The sequence below is a fragment of the Rhea pennata genome, chromosome 20, assembly GCF_028389875.1.
Source record: "Rhea pennata isolate bPtePen1 chromosome 20, bPtePen1.pri, whole genome shotgun sequence".
Lineage (NCBI taxonomy): Eukaryota > Metazoa > Chordata > Aves > Rheiformes > Rheidae > Rhea > Rhea pennata.
Genome location: NC_084682.1, coordinates 4,329,516 through 4,344,092, shown reverse-complemented (window position 1 = coordinate 4,344,092; position 14,577 = coordinate 4,329,516). Strand labels below are relative to the sequence as shown.

The 14,577-nt window shown below is 42.1% G+C and overlaps 1 protein-coding gene across 2 annotated transcripts in view; it reads left to right on the top strand.

The window, feature by feature from the left end:
- The window catches only part of ULK2 (unc-51 like autophagy activating kinase 2), a 44,044-nt gene extending 33,052 nt beyond the window's left edge, over positions 1-10,992 (top strand). For both annotated transcript variants that reach the window (XM_062592213.1, XM_062592214.1), the window contains 10 exons: positions 1,926-2,212; positions 2,337-2,530; positions 3,063-3,172; positions 3,954-4,106; positions 4,842-5,050; positions 6,329-6,507; positions 7,402-7,520; positions 7,849-8,006; positions 8,931-9,066; positions 9,154-10,992. In XM_062592213.1, coding sequence (XP_062448197.1) covers positions 1,926-2,212; positions 2,337-2,530; positions 3,063-3,172; positions 3,954-4,106; positions 4,842-5,050; positions 6,329-6,507; positions 7,402-7,520; positions 7,849-8,006; positions 8,931-9,066; positions 9,154-9,221 — 1,613 coding nt within the window. In that variant the 3' untranslated portion in view covers positions 9,222-10,992. The remainder of the gene's footprint in view (positions 1-1,925; positions 2,213-2,336; positions 2,531-3,062; positions 3,173-3,953; positions 4,107-4,841; positions 5,051-6,328; positions 6,508-7,401; positions 7,521-7,848; positions 8,007-8,930; positions 9,067-9,153) is intronic.
- Positions 10,993-14,577: the final 3,585 nt, after the last annotated feature.

Here is a 14,577-nt window from a genome sequence, read left to right as displayed (position 1 = left end):
TTTTCTCTTTTTAAAAAAAGAAAAGGGGAAAATGAGAATATGAAGAATATTTTTGTTGCATCTTTTTTTTAGGGGGGTGCAGTCTTGTAGAGTTGTTGATTTAGTGGGCTTTGCCAGCAGTAAACTCACTTGCAACATACTACAGTTTTGTTTTTCTGGTTTTAAGAGTACTTAATGTTTCGCTGCTTCATCATCTTCCTACATTCTTTTCCAATTTGACTTGTATTATTTCTTAATTTCAAGTGATTGTGGTGGTATTCTGTTTGTAAAATACCGCAGCATGTCTGTTTCTAAGCATGTAAATGTGTCTGGGAAGCTGTCTGTGCTTCTGGGTGAAGTGAGGTCATCTGTACTGAGATTTCCTGGGGACTGAAGATGCAGCATCTCAACCAACTGAGTTGCTTTTGCTGCCAGTGGCAGCAGAGGAGAAACTTTGAATTCAGAAGCCTTCCCTGTGATGGTTGTGACACTACAAGAGCAACCAAAGGGATTTAAAACTCATTTCTGAAGCAACAGGTGATGAGTTTCAGTGCTATAGACAGAGGAACAGAGGGATTTCAAACAAGGAATTCCCAGCCAAGACTTTCAGTGAGAAACAGACTTGAGCACTCTGCTGGATCTGTGGGCAGAAAGGTGATTCCAAAATACATTGTTTAATGGACTAGAGTGAAATCAAGATGAAGTAGCTGATATTCAAAATTTAACTACTAAAATCACAAGCTTAAAAAGGTTGATGAAAGATGTGGCTTAACAGCGAGGCACTTTACTGAGCATACTGCAAGGCAGTGTTTGAAGTAGTTTTTCAAACACGCGTTTATGAAATGGAGCCAATCTCAAAGATCGCCTTGGCCAGCACTTAAGAATCTTGCGTGTTAATTTACAGTGCAGCACACGAAAAATTACTTAATATGATTCGTTCTAAATTTTGCCATTTTCTAAAGGATAAGTGTAATTGTCATCATTTCAATGTCTGTTCTTGGAGGTTCCAAAGATGGATGTTTCATCTGGGAAGTTTTGACTATAAAGCTGATGTTAACCACTGTTAGTGATCTTAACCGCTGTTCGTAAATTTATACGTTTTCTCATGATGAAAACAAGAATAGCACAAGAAAGAGACAGTTTAATCAAATTTCAGGTTCCTTATATTGAAAGGGGAATGGCACTCCTTAGCACATGAGATGTTTGTAGGAAATCTCCCCAAAGACCACTGTTTAAATGTCTGTTTATAGCTCTCTTGTTTCTATTTGCTTCAGGAGAAACTTTACACATGCTGCAGCTGGGACTTACTTTTTACATAATGAGCTTTTGAGAAGTAGTCCTTTTAGCAGTGGGGAAAAATGAATGACTGCCCAAAGTAAAGCTCCTGAAACTTTTCCTCTGAATAATATGGTTCTTTTAGTATCTTTTTTCTTTTCTTTTTTTGCAGAACCATGAGATGAGCTGCCTTTTGCGGCTGTGAACCGAGTCATTTCATGACATTATGTAGCACGCAAAGCTGCTACATGCTATTTGCTACATGCTATTTGCAATAATATAATTCCAGTACTTGAGAATTTCTGTTCAACCTAGAGTCTTGGCTGCTGCACTTGAAACTTACATATTGCTTATGCCGTTCCTGCTGAATCCAACCACTTTATTTGCCTTGGTGCAGCCTGCCAAAGGTACTGTGGCTGCCAGTACAGCTGTCACCCTGAAATCTTGCCTCTTGGCAGCTTGAGCACGTGCGTCATCTGACTGATGTATGTAGTCCAAAAAAAAAAAAAAAAAAAAAAAAGGTAAATGCATTCATGCATTCTCTTTGCCTTTTAGCCAGATGATCGAGTCCTATCTCCTTTCAGATTACCATCAGTCTCTAACATTTTGCGTTTCATTGATATGTTTCCAAGCACCGCAAGTAGAATTTTTCTTTGTTGTTGTCCCTCCAGGTTCCCCAATACCACCGTCTCAGTCTCCTCAGTCACTTTTGATGGGAGCTAGGTTGCAGAGTGCTCCTACTCTCACAGATATCTATCAAAACAAACAGAAGCTCAGAAAGCAACATTCAGACCCTGTGTGCCCATCCTATGCTGGGTATGGATATAGCCATTCACCACAACCAAATAGACCAGGCAGCCTGGGAACATCGCCTACCAAACACATGGGATCGTCACCTCGGAGTTCAGACTGGCTGTTCAAAACTCCATTACCAACAATCATTGGCTCTCCTACTAAGGTTTGTTAAGTTATGCACTGTTCATAAAATGTGAAATGGTAACACATTGCCTGAAACTATTTCCAAGAATATTTTGGGATGCTAACCTTGTTTTTGGTGTGTTCTTGGTCTTTGATTCTTTAAGGCAACAGCTCCTTTCAAAATACCTAAAACTCAAGCATCCTCAAACTTGCTAGCCCTGGCTAGTCGCCAGGGATCAGTAGATGCCCCTTTGCAACCTAAAGACATCACTGACCCAAGGGATTTCATGCATTTCCACTCAACGCAAGGGACTGAAAAGCAGGCAGAACAACAGCACAATAAAGCTACATTTGGCAGGTAGGCACTGTAACACTTACAACCCATAAAGCTGCTTAGGTAACTTGGTAGAAGAAGGTCTGTTGCACACAGCAATTTGGAGAAGCAGAGCCTGCAGCAAGTGAGCTCTGTCAGGTCTATCACTCTTGCTGAGGAGATGTGGAGGTTTATTGTATACAACAGAAACTTTCCGTACTCTGTGTAAATATAGCATGGACTTCCTGAAGCAGTTTATGTTGCTGTCTAGTTCCCTTTTGTTTATTTTCATTATCTGAATGTGGAATTCTTATTGCCTTTGTGAAGCTTTTTCAGTTTTTAGTTCAAAATCCGTATGACGGAATTTGAAATATAACTTGCTAAGAGAAAAAAATCTCTATTTTTACGGTTAGCTCTGTTTCAGTAGGTCTGTGGTGAACAGTGAGACTTGCAGACTTTCTGTTCTTTTGTTGAAGAATCATTTGCAAGAAATACCAACAATTTGAAAGTCAACCTCAGCTGTAATTTAGATTTACCTTAAGAATTTTGTTGTGAATTCAGAAATTTTTCTGTCTAGGTCTGTCAGTACTGGGAAGCTATCGGATCAACAAGTGAAGACTACCCTTGGTGGCCAGTTATATCAAGGCAGTACAGACAGCCTCAATACAGAGCGGCCGATGGATACAGGTAATGAACAGACTGATGCATCCGAGTTGTCATTATGTGTGAGATTTTGTATGGAGTGCTAACTAGACAGAGTTCTGCTTCCAGGTTTCATAAATGATTCCAAACGTTTTTAGCACTGCTGTAATCAGTAAAGGAGGCTTTTTTTGTTTTTGAAATAAAAAATAACATTGCCTTAAAATGTCTATCACAGAATTTTGTTAAACAGCAATATCACAACTGCCTATGCTGGTTAAGGATTTTTTTTTAAAAATACTCATTTGTGGCTGTTTCATTTCTTGGTTCTACCTTGTTTTCACATGAAAGTCAGTTTGTGTAATTCTAGCTGTCTTCTGCCCTGCCTCGCTGAGGTTTCTCACCTTATTTTTGGGTAGATGGAAGGAGTTCTGCAGGCAGGGCTGGTCTTTGACCCCTAAGTCAGCCATGGTCTGCCTTCAGAATTTTTCTGTCTCATTGATTGCTGCAGGACTGAAGTGTTGTCCTCAGGCTTTCAGAAAGAGCCTCTGTTGCTCTTCCCTAGACAAGATTAGAGCTGAGAGATGGAAAGTAGAAAGATGCCTGAAGGCCCTGGCTGCATCTTGGCCTGTTTTGTGCATGGCCACTCTCTTTTTCCTTTTTCTTTTTTTTTTCTTTTTTCCCCCCTCCCAGACCTTCTGACTAGTTGAAGTCTTGGATCTTTGTCAAAGTATGTTGTGTTGCAGGGCTACCAGGTTGCTACATGTAACTACTAATGTATATGGTCATATGTAATTAGGGCCTAACTTGATACAATTGTTTCTCCCAGCTCCAGCAGGGGCCTGTGGAATTGCAATGGCACCTCCTTCCATGGGAAGTGGGGCAAGTTCTCGGGCAGTCATGTTTACTGTTGGGTCCCCTCCAAGCAGCGCCACCCCTCCTACCTGCACCCACATGGTCCTCAGAACGAGAACCACCTCAGGTAAGGCTTTCCTTGCAACAGTGGATTGCTGTCAAGTGCAATTTTCAGCCTTCCCCACTTCTTGGGACAGTATCTGCTAACTGTTCGGTGCAGTAGATCCTCTAGGCCGTACAATAAAAAGCACCATGTAAATGATAATGCATATTGGACTTCTGCCTTTTCTCCTAAAGAGAGGGCCAGAGCCACCGATTTAGCATTCAGTCACGTGCAAACTGTTGTACAGTTTTACTCCACCCTAGGGCATTCTAACAGCATCTGTGCTATGGTGGAGAGGAAAGTTAGGTTTTTTTGATTCTGCATTTTTACCCGCTTCTGTGCAGTGTACAAGAAGCAACACCCAAGTGTGAGCTTGACTGCATTTCAGCACACATTGGCTGTGCCGCCGAATAGCAAAGGTCACAAGGTAAAGGCGTTCGCTTGCTCAAGGTGAATAGGAGCCTGAATCTGCAGCAGTGTGCTTTTGTGAACTGTAGCACAACCTGTGGTTTGTACTGTTAGACTGTCTGCCTTGGAATCCTTGTCAGCTAATTTCCAGTGTCCATTTTATAAATCATCACTGTTCATTAAGGTGTAGCCTTTGCATTCTCTACAGAGTAATGCAAGGAACAACAAGTAGAGCTTCCCAAGAGTTAATCTGTGATGGCTACTGATTTGTCATTTGCTATCGTCTGCAGCCCCAGAGCTGTGAGATGGAACAATCTATTAGACTGAATGTGTGTGTTATTTTTCTTGTAGTTGGATCAAACAGTTCTGGAGGGTCTCTCTGCTCTACTAGTGGCCGTGTATATATGGGCTCCCCTCCTGGTATTTATATGGGTTCTTCTCCTCCGGGAGCCGAGGCAGCTCCGAGTCTGAAGTACATGCCTTATGGTACTTCGCCTCCCAGCTTAGAGGGCTTTATCACTTTTGAAGCTCCTGAATTGCCTGAGGAAACTTTAATGGAGGTATAGAAAAAATAATTTAATATTTTATAATGTATAATGCTAATAAAACAGAGACATGGTACAAACAGGACTGCTCAGTGTGCTTGGTGGTTTCCTCTTTACTATCCAATATTCCTTCTCTAAAACCTTGAAAATGTTCCTGTGTCAGTTGTGGCCGTTTCTCTTTGGTAGTTATTCCTGGCATTCTGTGTATTTGAATAGGTAACCAAAGGAACATGACTGCTTTTGTTCACTAGAGCCTTCCAAAAATGCCTATGCTTTAATGCCAAGTCTCCGGACGTGGGTGCTAACAGTAGCAACATCCCTCTGGCTATTGTTTTTTAACTGCTTCTTCACAGTCAGCAGATGACATTAAATCCTACTTGTGGGAAGTGTCTTAAAAAAAAAAAAGGAGGAATGACACTTTAAAAATGCAGATCAGAATGGTCTTTCATCAGACTGCTAACCTTGGACTATCAATGTCTCAAGGCAGATTACTGTTCTGTTTTGTCATTCACATCTTGCTGGAAGTGCTTAGATACATACGGAATCTTTATATTATGTTGTGAATGTTTGACACTGTATTCTTCCCACAGATAGCGTTTAAAAGGTATTTAGACCTGTATTACTAACAAAAAGGTTTTAAGTATTGCTAAGATATGTTCAACTAGTTTTGAAGTCTGTTTAAAAAAAGAAAAATCAGACTATGCATGCAGTATCTTTTTTAGTCACCAACAAGGCATGAGTTGTTAGCTCCAAGAAAAGTGATTTAAAATGTGAACTTTGGCAACAACCACCTTTAACAAAATATAATTTGAGATCGAAGTATAAATTGGAGTGAAGCAGTTAAGTATGGAGCTTTAGATCAGTTCCCTTGTAGGTATCAGATCTGTTATATAATAAAGCTGACTGTTCCTCCTGGCTTGTCATATAAGTGCCAAGCATGCTTTTGAGTTGCTGATAATATAGTAATAAATATGTCCCTCTTGTGATTCCTTTAGTCTCAGGTTTCAACAAACGTGGAACTCCATGTCCAAATTCCTTTGGCTTTGTCAAAAGACTCTGAAGTACAAACTGCAATGTCTTGAAATTATTAAGAAAGAAAAAACAAGTTAATGTCTGTCAATCCTTTTGGACCCACTTGGTCCTGTAGTTCCTAGTGCTGGCTGTACTACAATGTGATTTCCTCACAGAGTTAACATACTGAGAAATCCTCAAGTGACTAATGAGTTTTATGTGTACTTGTTTGCCTTATGGTTTATAATGGTTAAATTGTTGTCTTTTTTTTTTTCCCTGCAGAGAGAACATACGGATACGCTGCGTCATTTAAACATGATGCTGACGTTTACAGAATGTGTTCTGGATCTGACAGCAGTGCGAGGAGGAAACCCAGACCTGTGCACTTCTGCAGTTTCACTGTACCAAATCCAAGAGAGCATAGTTGTTGATCAGATCAGCCAGCTCAGCAAAGAATGGGGGTAAGTATGCGGTCAAATAGTATCCAGAGAATTAGCGAATATCACATGCATCAAAAATAGATTCAGACAAACTGTGCCTTACCTGTGTTGGGCCTGACTGCTTTACTGTATAGAACATTTTATAAGAATACATTTTTGACAACTGAAAGGAGAGCAGAAAGAGCAAAGGATAGACACACTTTTGCTGGCAGATAAATAAGAGGACAGTGTTTTCTGGCCTGCTACTTGAATTGGGGGAAACAGTCAGGGGTTGCAGGCTTGAGGCACTGTAGTGCGTTGCCATGCCTGGAAATCTGTGCATCAGCTTCAACAAGATCTGAGCCCTCTGTGTCACTGATGACCAGGCTGAAACAGCAGCACTGGGGTGGAAGTTGGATGGGGAGTCAAATTTGACCTTTTTTCAGTGGAACTAAACAGCCCTAATGCAAAGTCAGAAGTAGAGAGAAATAAGAGAAATTTGGAGTGGTGGGAAAGGACAGTTCCATTTCCTGCTGCCTTCCTGAAAAAGCGACTGCAAAGTGTGTTTGCTTTTCACAACTGTGAGAATTCCAGGGCACAGGAAACGATGCTGGTGGAAAAGCATACCCAGTCACTTGTGTAGGACATTGACCTCAGGCAGTCGGTCCCCAGAAATAAGTGTTTCTTTCTAAAATGTGTACACCTTAAAGCAGTTTGTATTTGCTGCTACATCTACCAGATGAGCAGATGAACTCTCAGCCCGTGGCGGGGCTGTTGCAGAGTGATGGGAGGGTAAAGTTGCATTTTAGACCTCTGTCTTCCTTTTCTGCTGCTGGTGTGTCCTATGTGTGGTTATGATTAAAAGCAGTGTCTGCCCAAAGCTTGAATGTGTTCAGAAAGATTTTTTGATACATAATTATTTTCTTTTTTTTCCAGACAAGTAGAGCAGCTGGTGTTGTATATGAAAGCAGCCCAGTTACTCGCATCTTCTCTGCATCTTGCCAAAGCACAGGTCAAATCGGGGAAACTGAATCCATCCACTGCTGTTAAGCAAGGTAGAGGCAATATAATCTAATTTGCTTTGCTTGTAAATTTTCTTTAGTGATACCTCACTAAAAAAGCTTAAGCTGCAACATTTGTTTCCTTCTGTACAAGATAACTGTAGACATATACAACTGTACCATTATGATGGCAAAAAGGATGCAGCTAGTAACGATTTAGAAAGGGCAGTTTTTAATATGAAGTGGAAAGGATTTGGTACATACTTTCATAAAGTGGCTGAGTAAACAAACATTAAAAGCAAGAATTTTAAACAGGCTTTTCTAATGCTGGAAAAAGCTGAACTTAGGTTATGAGGTATTTAAATCTCTTAACTTTTTTCAGTTGTGAAAAGCCTCAATGAGAGATACAAATTCTGTATTGGTATGTGCAAGAAACTAACAGAAAAGTTGAATCGTTTCTTCTCGGATAAGCAAAGGTTCATTGATGAAATCAACAGTGTAACTGCAGAGAAGCTCATCTATAACTGTGCTGTAGAAATGGTAAGTCACTCCTTTTGCTTAGATGATAAAATATTGAGATCAGTAATATATTGCTTCATTCTCTCACATGTCTCTGCAGCATAACTAGAAAATAGCATATACATCTCCAGAATTTTTTTTTCATGGTAAATTTTGCTAGTCTTTCAATCTCCTTCCTGCTCTCCTTTAACTGTGGTTAAAGTTCCTGGCAGACGCTGTTCCTCAGAGACGTTCCTCCCACACCAGCACATTTGCTACGTAAGCGCTAGGAAATGAACTCCTAAGCTGCAGAGTCTCTAGCAGCGCTCTGGGTGCTGCAGCACTGTTCAGTAAGGCTTACTAAAGCGCAGGAACGACAGCAGTAGCTTCCTCATTCCACTAGTTCTATCTGAGGAACATCAGCCTGTCCATACAAAACAAAAATGGTACGAAGCCTGCAGAAGCTTTTTCATGCAATTAATGAATGTTGCTTATATCTGCTGGTGAGCAGATGCAGAAAGTGCATAGGAGATTTAACTGCCTTTCTGATGGGGGGGGGGAAGTCTTTTCTAACAGAGGTGTCACAAAAAAGATCTTGGCAAATTGTGCTTAACCCTGATAGCGATGTAATCGTGCACACTTAACTCTCTCCACAGGAGAATGTAGGCATGAGAACAAGCATGTTTGTTCATGTGTTGTAATTTCAGAATATATTATAACACATGTAAACAACAGATGAAAAAGTGGTTTACAGTCTACATGTGCAGAATATCCTGAGCTAATACTGCGCAGAGACTATATTTTCTTAAACTTCATTTTGTTGTCTGTCTTTCATAAGAACAGATCAGCTTAGTTAAAGCTCAAAAATAGTTTCTTGATGGCACTTTTGTACCATTCATTTTGCATTTTTCATTTCAATTTTTGCTTAAAGCAGTTTATGTAACTCAATCTACTGAATGATTCCAGGTTCAGTCAGCAGCTCTAGATGAGATGTTTCAGCAAACTGAAGATATTACATATCGATACCACAAAGCAGCCTTGCTGCTGGAAGGACTAACTAAAATACTGCAGGACCCTGCAGATATAGAAAATGTACACAAATGTAAGTTTATGCTTAAGTACGTGTAATTTTCAATAATTCCATTATTAATGAATTATAAAATTAATCTGTTTCAACCTCTGTTTTCAGATAAATCTAGCATCGAGCGAAGGCTTTCTGCACTTTGCTATAGCACAGTGGCTGTATATGAGCAGTAGGAATATCCCAAGGACCAGATGGTGAGAACATAAGGGACCACATCAGTGATACTGCACTTTTTTTCACTGCAGCTTAATTGTTGTCCTTGTTCTGCCCCATGTGGAAGATGATTCTTACATTTCTGTGGTGACTACCAAAGAAACAGCAGCATATTCAAAGAGGAGAAATTCCAAAAGTACACCTGTAGGAAACCTGCCTTACTGATCCAGCAGCTCTTTTTTTTCCCTTCCCTAGCAGCAGAATTTAAGAGAATCTGTCTTCAGACTGATTCTTATATGCGTGCTTTGACTTGAACAACAGGGGCTTTTTCCTTGTTAGGTATATAGAGAGTGGATCCTTCTGCATCAGGTACCTAAAGACATTTCTCAGAAGATTCCCTCAAATATTTGTGGAAATATTTATAAATTGTCATGAAAAAGTGGCTGAGTGAATCTGGGAAATCCTAGCCATGTACAAGTGCTGTTTGAAGCTTTTGGAGCTAAGCTGGCTTGGATCTGAGCTCTTATGTTGTGACCTTGACTCAGCTTGTCATATGAAGGGATGATGAGAAGCACTTCTTTACATGGTGGAAGGATGGTAATGGAAGAAAATGTGCTCCATCTGTGCAGAATCCCCAGTGGGTTTTCAGCTGATGTGGATACAATTTGATGATCTTCTTCCAAAACACTGTTTTGCACTAATTTACTAAAGTGACTGTATATTCATTTTTGAAGAAACTGTATTTAAAAAAAAAAAAAGAAGAAAGAAGGCACAATGGACTTGGCTGAATTTCATTTCAGTGTACATAAAATTCTTTTAAGAATTTCAAATGTAGCTTCTAGAAGACTTTCAAACAAACTGTAAAAACTTGTATTCATGTGAAACTTTCCATTTTATACCTATTTGTCTAATACTTGAGTAACTACTGCTCTGGACTTTCTCAGTAATAGAAATGTTTTGAGTTGCTGGTTGTTTGCTTTTTATATAGATTTGGTTGCATCCTTTGTGCATGCGGTATGTGCATTAATGCCTGCAGTCTCTAGGGGTATAATGACAGTTCTCTGTAGTTTGTCGTTTGGGCAGTATTATAATGAATACTGTAAAACGAGAGGTTCTGCAAGGAGCCATGCAAAAACGGAAAAAAAATGTTGGGATTTGGGATGCTGATAGGTTGATGTAGAATTTCTACATGCAGCGTGTGAAAAATCAGGATTATTTTGTGTGCATTTTGAGGGAGAGGTGGGAAGCTTCATTTAGCCTTATAGGCGTTATCATTTCAAGCATCCCATGGGATCATCAGAATAGTTTTGCAAAGTATTTAGGCAGATCAGCTTCTCTGGAAATGGTTCCTATACTTCATTTTTGGGACTCTTTTGTTACTCAACTGCTTGAATACTTGAATAAACCATTCTCCAGGACAAAATCATTTTAATCCTCTTAAACACAGTGGTCTGAACTATTTGACAAAATTGTACAGGGCTTTCTCATCAAAACATTGTTTCAGTGTTTGGATAACCATGCGTTTCTTTTACTTTGACAGAGTAATGTACTTTTTACCTTATTTATCTGTATGAAATTCCAACAGTTAATTTGAAAGTGTTTGTTTATATAATGTTTGTATTTTTAGGTCTTTAATACGGTGTTTCTACCTCTCCTTTGTAATTGCATGCATTATTGAAACTAGGTAATAACTCACTGAACTGTTGCGTAATAGCCTTTTTATTATGGCCTGTATAAATGTATATTAAGGTAAAATAAATATTGACACTAGAAGTGTTTCTACAGTAAAAATGAGTTTGTTTCTCTCTGTAACCAAAGACCAGTTGTGTTAATTAAAAAAAAAAAAGAAAAAAAAAGTCTTGCCCATATACATTAGTTGTTGAATGTTCCCTGGAGACTAAATCTGCTACTGGTCAAGAGACGCTCTCCTTAGCAGCTGGACCTACCATGAGGGCAGGAGGGGGCAACTCACTTGAGTGTCTTTCTGGAGAAAATTGGGTTCCAGCACAAGGCATCCCTGAGTTTGTTTTCATTTGCTTTAGGAAGACGGTTTACCCTGCCTGTTTTGTTTTGTTTTTAACTTGGATCTGAAAGCAGACACAGTGAGCAGGTTCCTGGGTAGCGGCTGTACGTTCTTTCCGCGAGGTGCTTATTTGCTGCCTCTAACAAAGAGGAGCCGAGCTGTCCTGGCTGCCAAAACAGCGCATACCCAGCTAATTGACAAAAACTGGCAGTAAGTTACAATTTTTATTTGAGTCTTACAAAAACCAGGCTTTGTCCAGCTTGTAGCTAACATCCTCTCCCCAGCTGAGAGCTGTGCTGTGATAGCTGGAACATAGCTGTTGTTCTCTTAGCTGTACTATTAATTTTTTCAATCTGTTGTTTAAAAAAAAAAAAAAAAAAACACGCTGGCACATCATGGTAAAAGAAGATGAGGAGGCAGTGAGCAGGGAATGCTAATGAAATATCTGAACGTGAATCTAGGAACAAAGCAAAAGCCTTAACATGCAAGTGTGGGAGATAGGGTGCTTTTCCCAAGAACTCACTTTTTTCTGCCTTTTTCCAGGCTTCAAGCTCATTCTCCTTCTGCCAGCGAGACTCCAGCTGTACAAGCAGGAGGAGGAGAAAAGGGCTATTCTTGTTTGCTGTTTTCAGGAGGAGGAGACCAATGTTCATGGCCTGTCTTTTTGCATAAACTCACTCCACAATGGTCCTGAAGCTCTCCTCTGTCTTCAGCTCTCCGCACTGAGCAGCAGGTGCTCATTTCTACCAAATGCTTTTCAGCCTTTTGAAAGAGAACTTGAAAGGAAAAATTTAATGTACTGCGTTTCTAGCTAAACTCCATAGCCTCTACTCAAGAGCACTGTGTTCCGTGCTTCCATGTTTTGACTCTCTGTAGTATATAGTGTCCAAGAAGGAATCTGAGACATTTTGATTGACAAGTGCTTTTTTTCCCCCCTCCTTTAAGCAGGAAGTTGAATCCTCACTCCTTCCTCAGATGATGAAATCAAGTTAACTTGCAGCCAAGGTCTTATGTATTACTTTGAGAAGCATTTTTCAGTTGAGATGTGAGAAGTTGCTCCTCGGATTTGCCAGGTTCTGTAACGCTTCTTGCCACTTTCTTGTACAGCAACATCAAGGTATGACCGTTGTCCCTCCGGGTTCAGAGGCGGTAACCGTTGTTGTGCTCCGTGGATAGTGCAGTGCAGTGCAGTGTGACAGCCAGCTGCCCTGAAGAGGGAAGCTTTTTTGCTCTTCCAGAGCAAGTAAAGCTGGACACTGCTGCTTTCAAAGCTTGCTGGCGTTTCGATACTCACGAAAGCTGGCTTGTGACCTGCTTCCTTTCTCACTCCTGCTTCTGCTGCTTTTCTTTTTTTGCCTTTAATTTTGATCCTTGGGACTTTTTCTCCTATCTGACCTCTGCCTGCAACTGTCTTTTTTCTGAACGGCTGGGGTGTCTTTCAAGTCTTGAGGAAAATCTTTCATCCTGAGCTTTCCTGTCCAGCCTGAGCAGTAGCCCTAGCTGTGGTTTTAGTTGCATGCTGAGCTCCTCTGTTCTGTAGAGCAGCAAGGCATATCTCAGCAACCCCTTTCCTGAGGTCCGTAAGTCAGTTGCAGACCAGTCTGTCTAAGTCTTGGCACTGCTTCGTCGGACAAACACCTTTTCAATAGCCTTTTGTATCTGGCAGACTCCCCCCTCCTCTTGGGCTGAAAGCCAGCTGAATGCCAGTGGTGCTGCTGAGCCTCGCTGCAGTCTTTGTGCCAATCGCTTGCATTGTTTCTTGTGTGGCTTTCACATTGTCCATTGCTCCAGCTATGGCTACAATGCAGCCCACAGATCATGGCTCGGTACTACAGTACCATGTTCTCACAAATGTGAGATCAGCCACAGCTTTCAAAACAAGTGATGCCATAAATGAACTGAGCTGCATTTATTCACACAGGACTCCTAAAACGTCTCCCTGTTGTTAATGTTTTGTAGCCGCCGTTATGATCGAGTGATGCTCAGGCCTCTGTATCTGCTCGTCTCGCTGTGCATCGTCTCGCTTTGTATGACTTGTGATACACAAGTCGGAAAACACTTAGAGCTCTGGACGAAGCAGATGTTGAAGCAGAAGTTGAGGACTGTTAGTCAGCCGAGCTAAAAACCTGAAGCTCTGTGGAGACAATGTGAGCAGAAAGCGCTTATTGATTAGCCGCCTTATTCGGCGGACTGATGCAACCACGTCCTGTGCGGCTCATGCTCCGAACCCCTTCCCCAGGCTCTGCTGGGCGCTTCTGGGAGCCGGGCGAGGCCGGTTCTGCAGCCCCGTGCGGGGCAGGAGTCTGGCCACAGCCTTGTTAACTGGCTCCAGGAGGAGAGCTAGAGCCACGGGCTGCCAGGAACGGAGGGGGAGGTTCTCGGTAGTGTCTCCAGCTGCTGCAAGTACAGCCCTGGAGAGGAGAGCACCGCCAGCACTGCTTACCTCCTGATTCCCCTGGAGTGCAATTACTTTCCCATAAATAGTTCCCTTCTTTATTATTTGTTAGTGACTGAGTAAAAACAGAAAATGCTGGCAGCTTCTAGGTGAGCGGCGCGTGCTGCTGACCTTGTGTTTTGCTGGGTTCACTCCGGGTAGTCTTCCTCCTCGCTCAGGATCCCGGACTTCCCCAAAATCCACGTCTCGCCCAGCCGGTCCAGACTCAGCTGATACTTCACAAGACTTGAAACTCCTCAGCCAGTTTCCTGTCCATAATTGGCTAAAAGATGTCCCTGACAAGGACCGAAAGGGACTGTTTTCCCCTGGACGCCAGCATGCTGCTGCCTTCCCATTCCTGCGCATCCAGGTAAGTGTTCCTCCTAAAGCACGGCGCAGGAATAGCTGGCTGCTAGGAGGAACAGGGACCTGGGGCATTTGCCTTCCGCACGTGTGATAGCAAGCACGAGGCGCACTGCTGCGGCATGAAAATCCGCAGGCTGAAGGGTGAAAACTTTACACCCAGAAGAACAGATTTTGGAAAACAGCTGCTCTGAAAAACACGGGTAAAAACAAGCTCCCTGTTCTGCAGAAGGTCCCTTGGGTTCGCCGGCTGCAGAGGGTGCGTCAGGGCACGTCGCTGCGTCCCGAGGCGCAGGGTAGTGCTAGCGCGCTGCTCTGAAAGTGCCGGCTCAGCCGCAGCTCGAGAGGCGTTAGCGACGCTGCCTAACCCTCACCAAAGGCGACTGCTGCATTTTCGGGGTGGGGAAAGGCGAAGCGGGTGGGAGGCGGCGCAGTGGGCAGCTCCGGCCCCACGGGTGTCCGGGGAAGAGCTTCGGGGTCGTGGTGCGGGTGGGTGGCGTGGGGGCAACAAGCGGGGATTTAGTGGGGTTTAAGGCACGTGGGGACGTGAAGCATC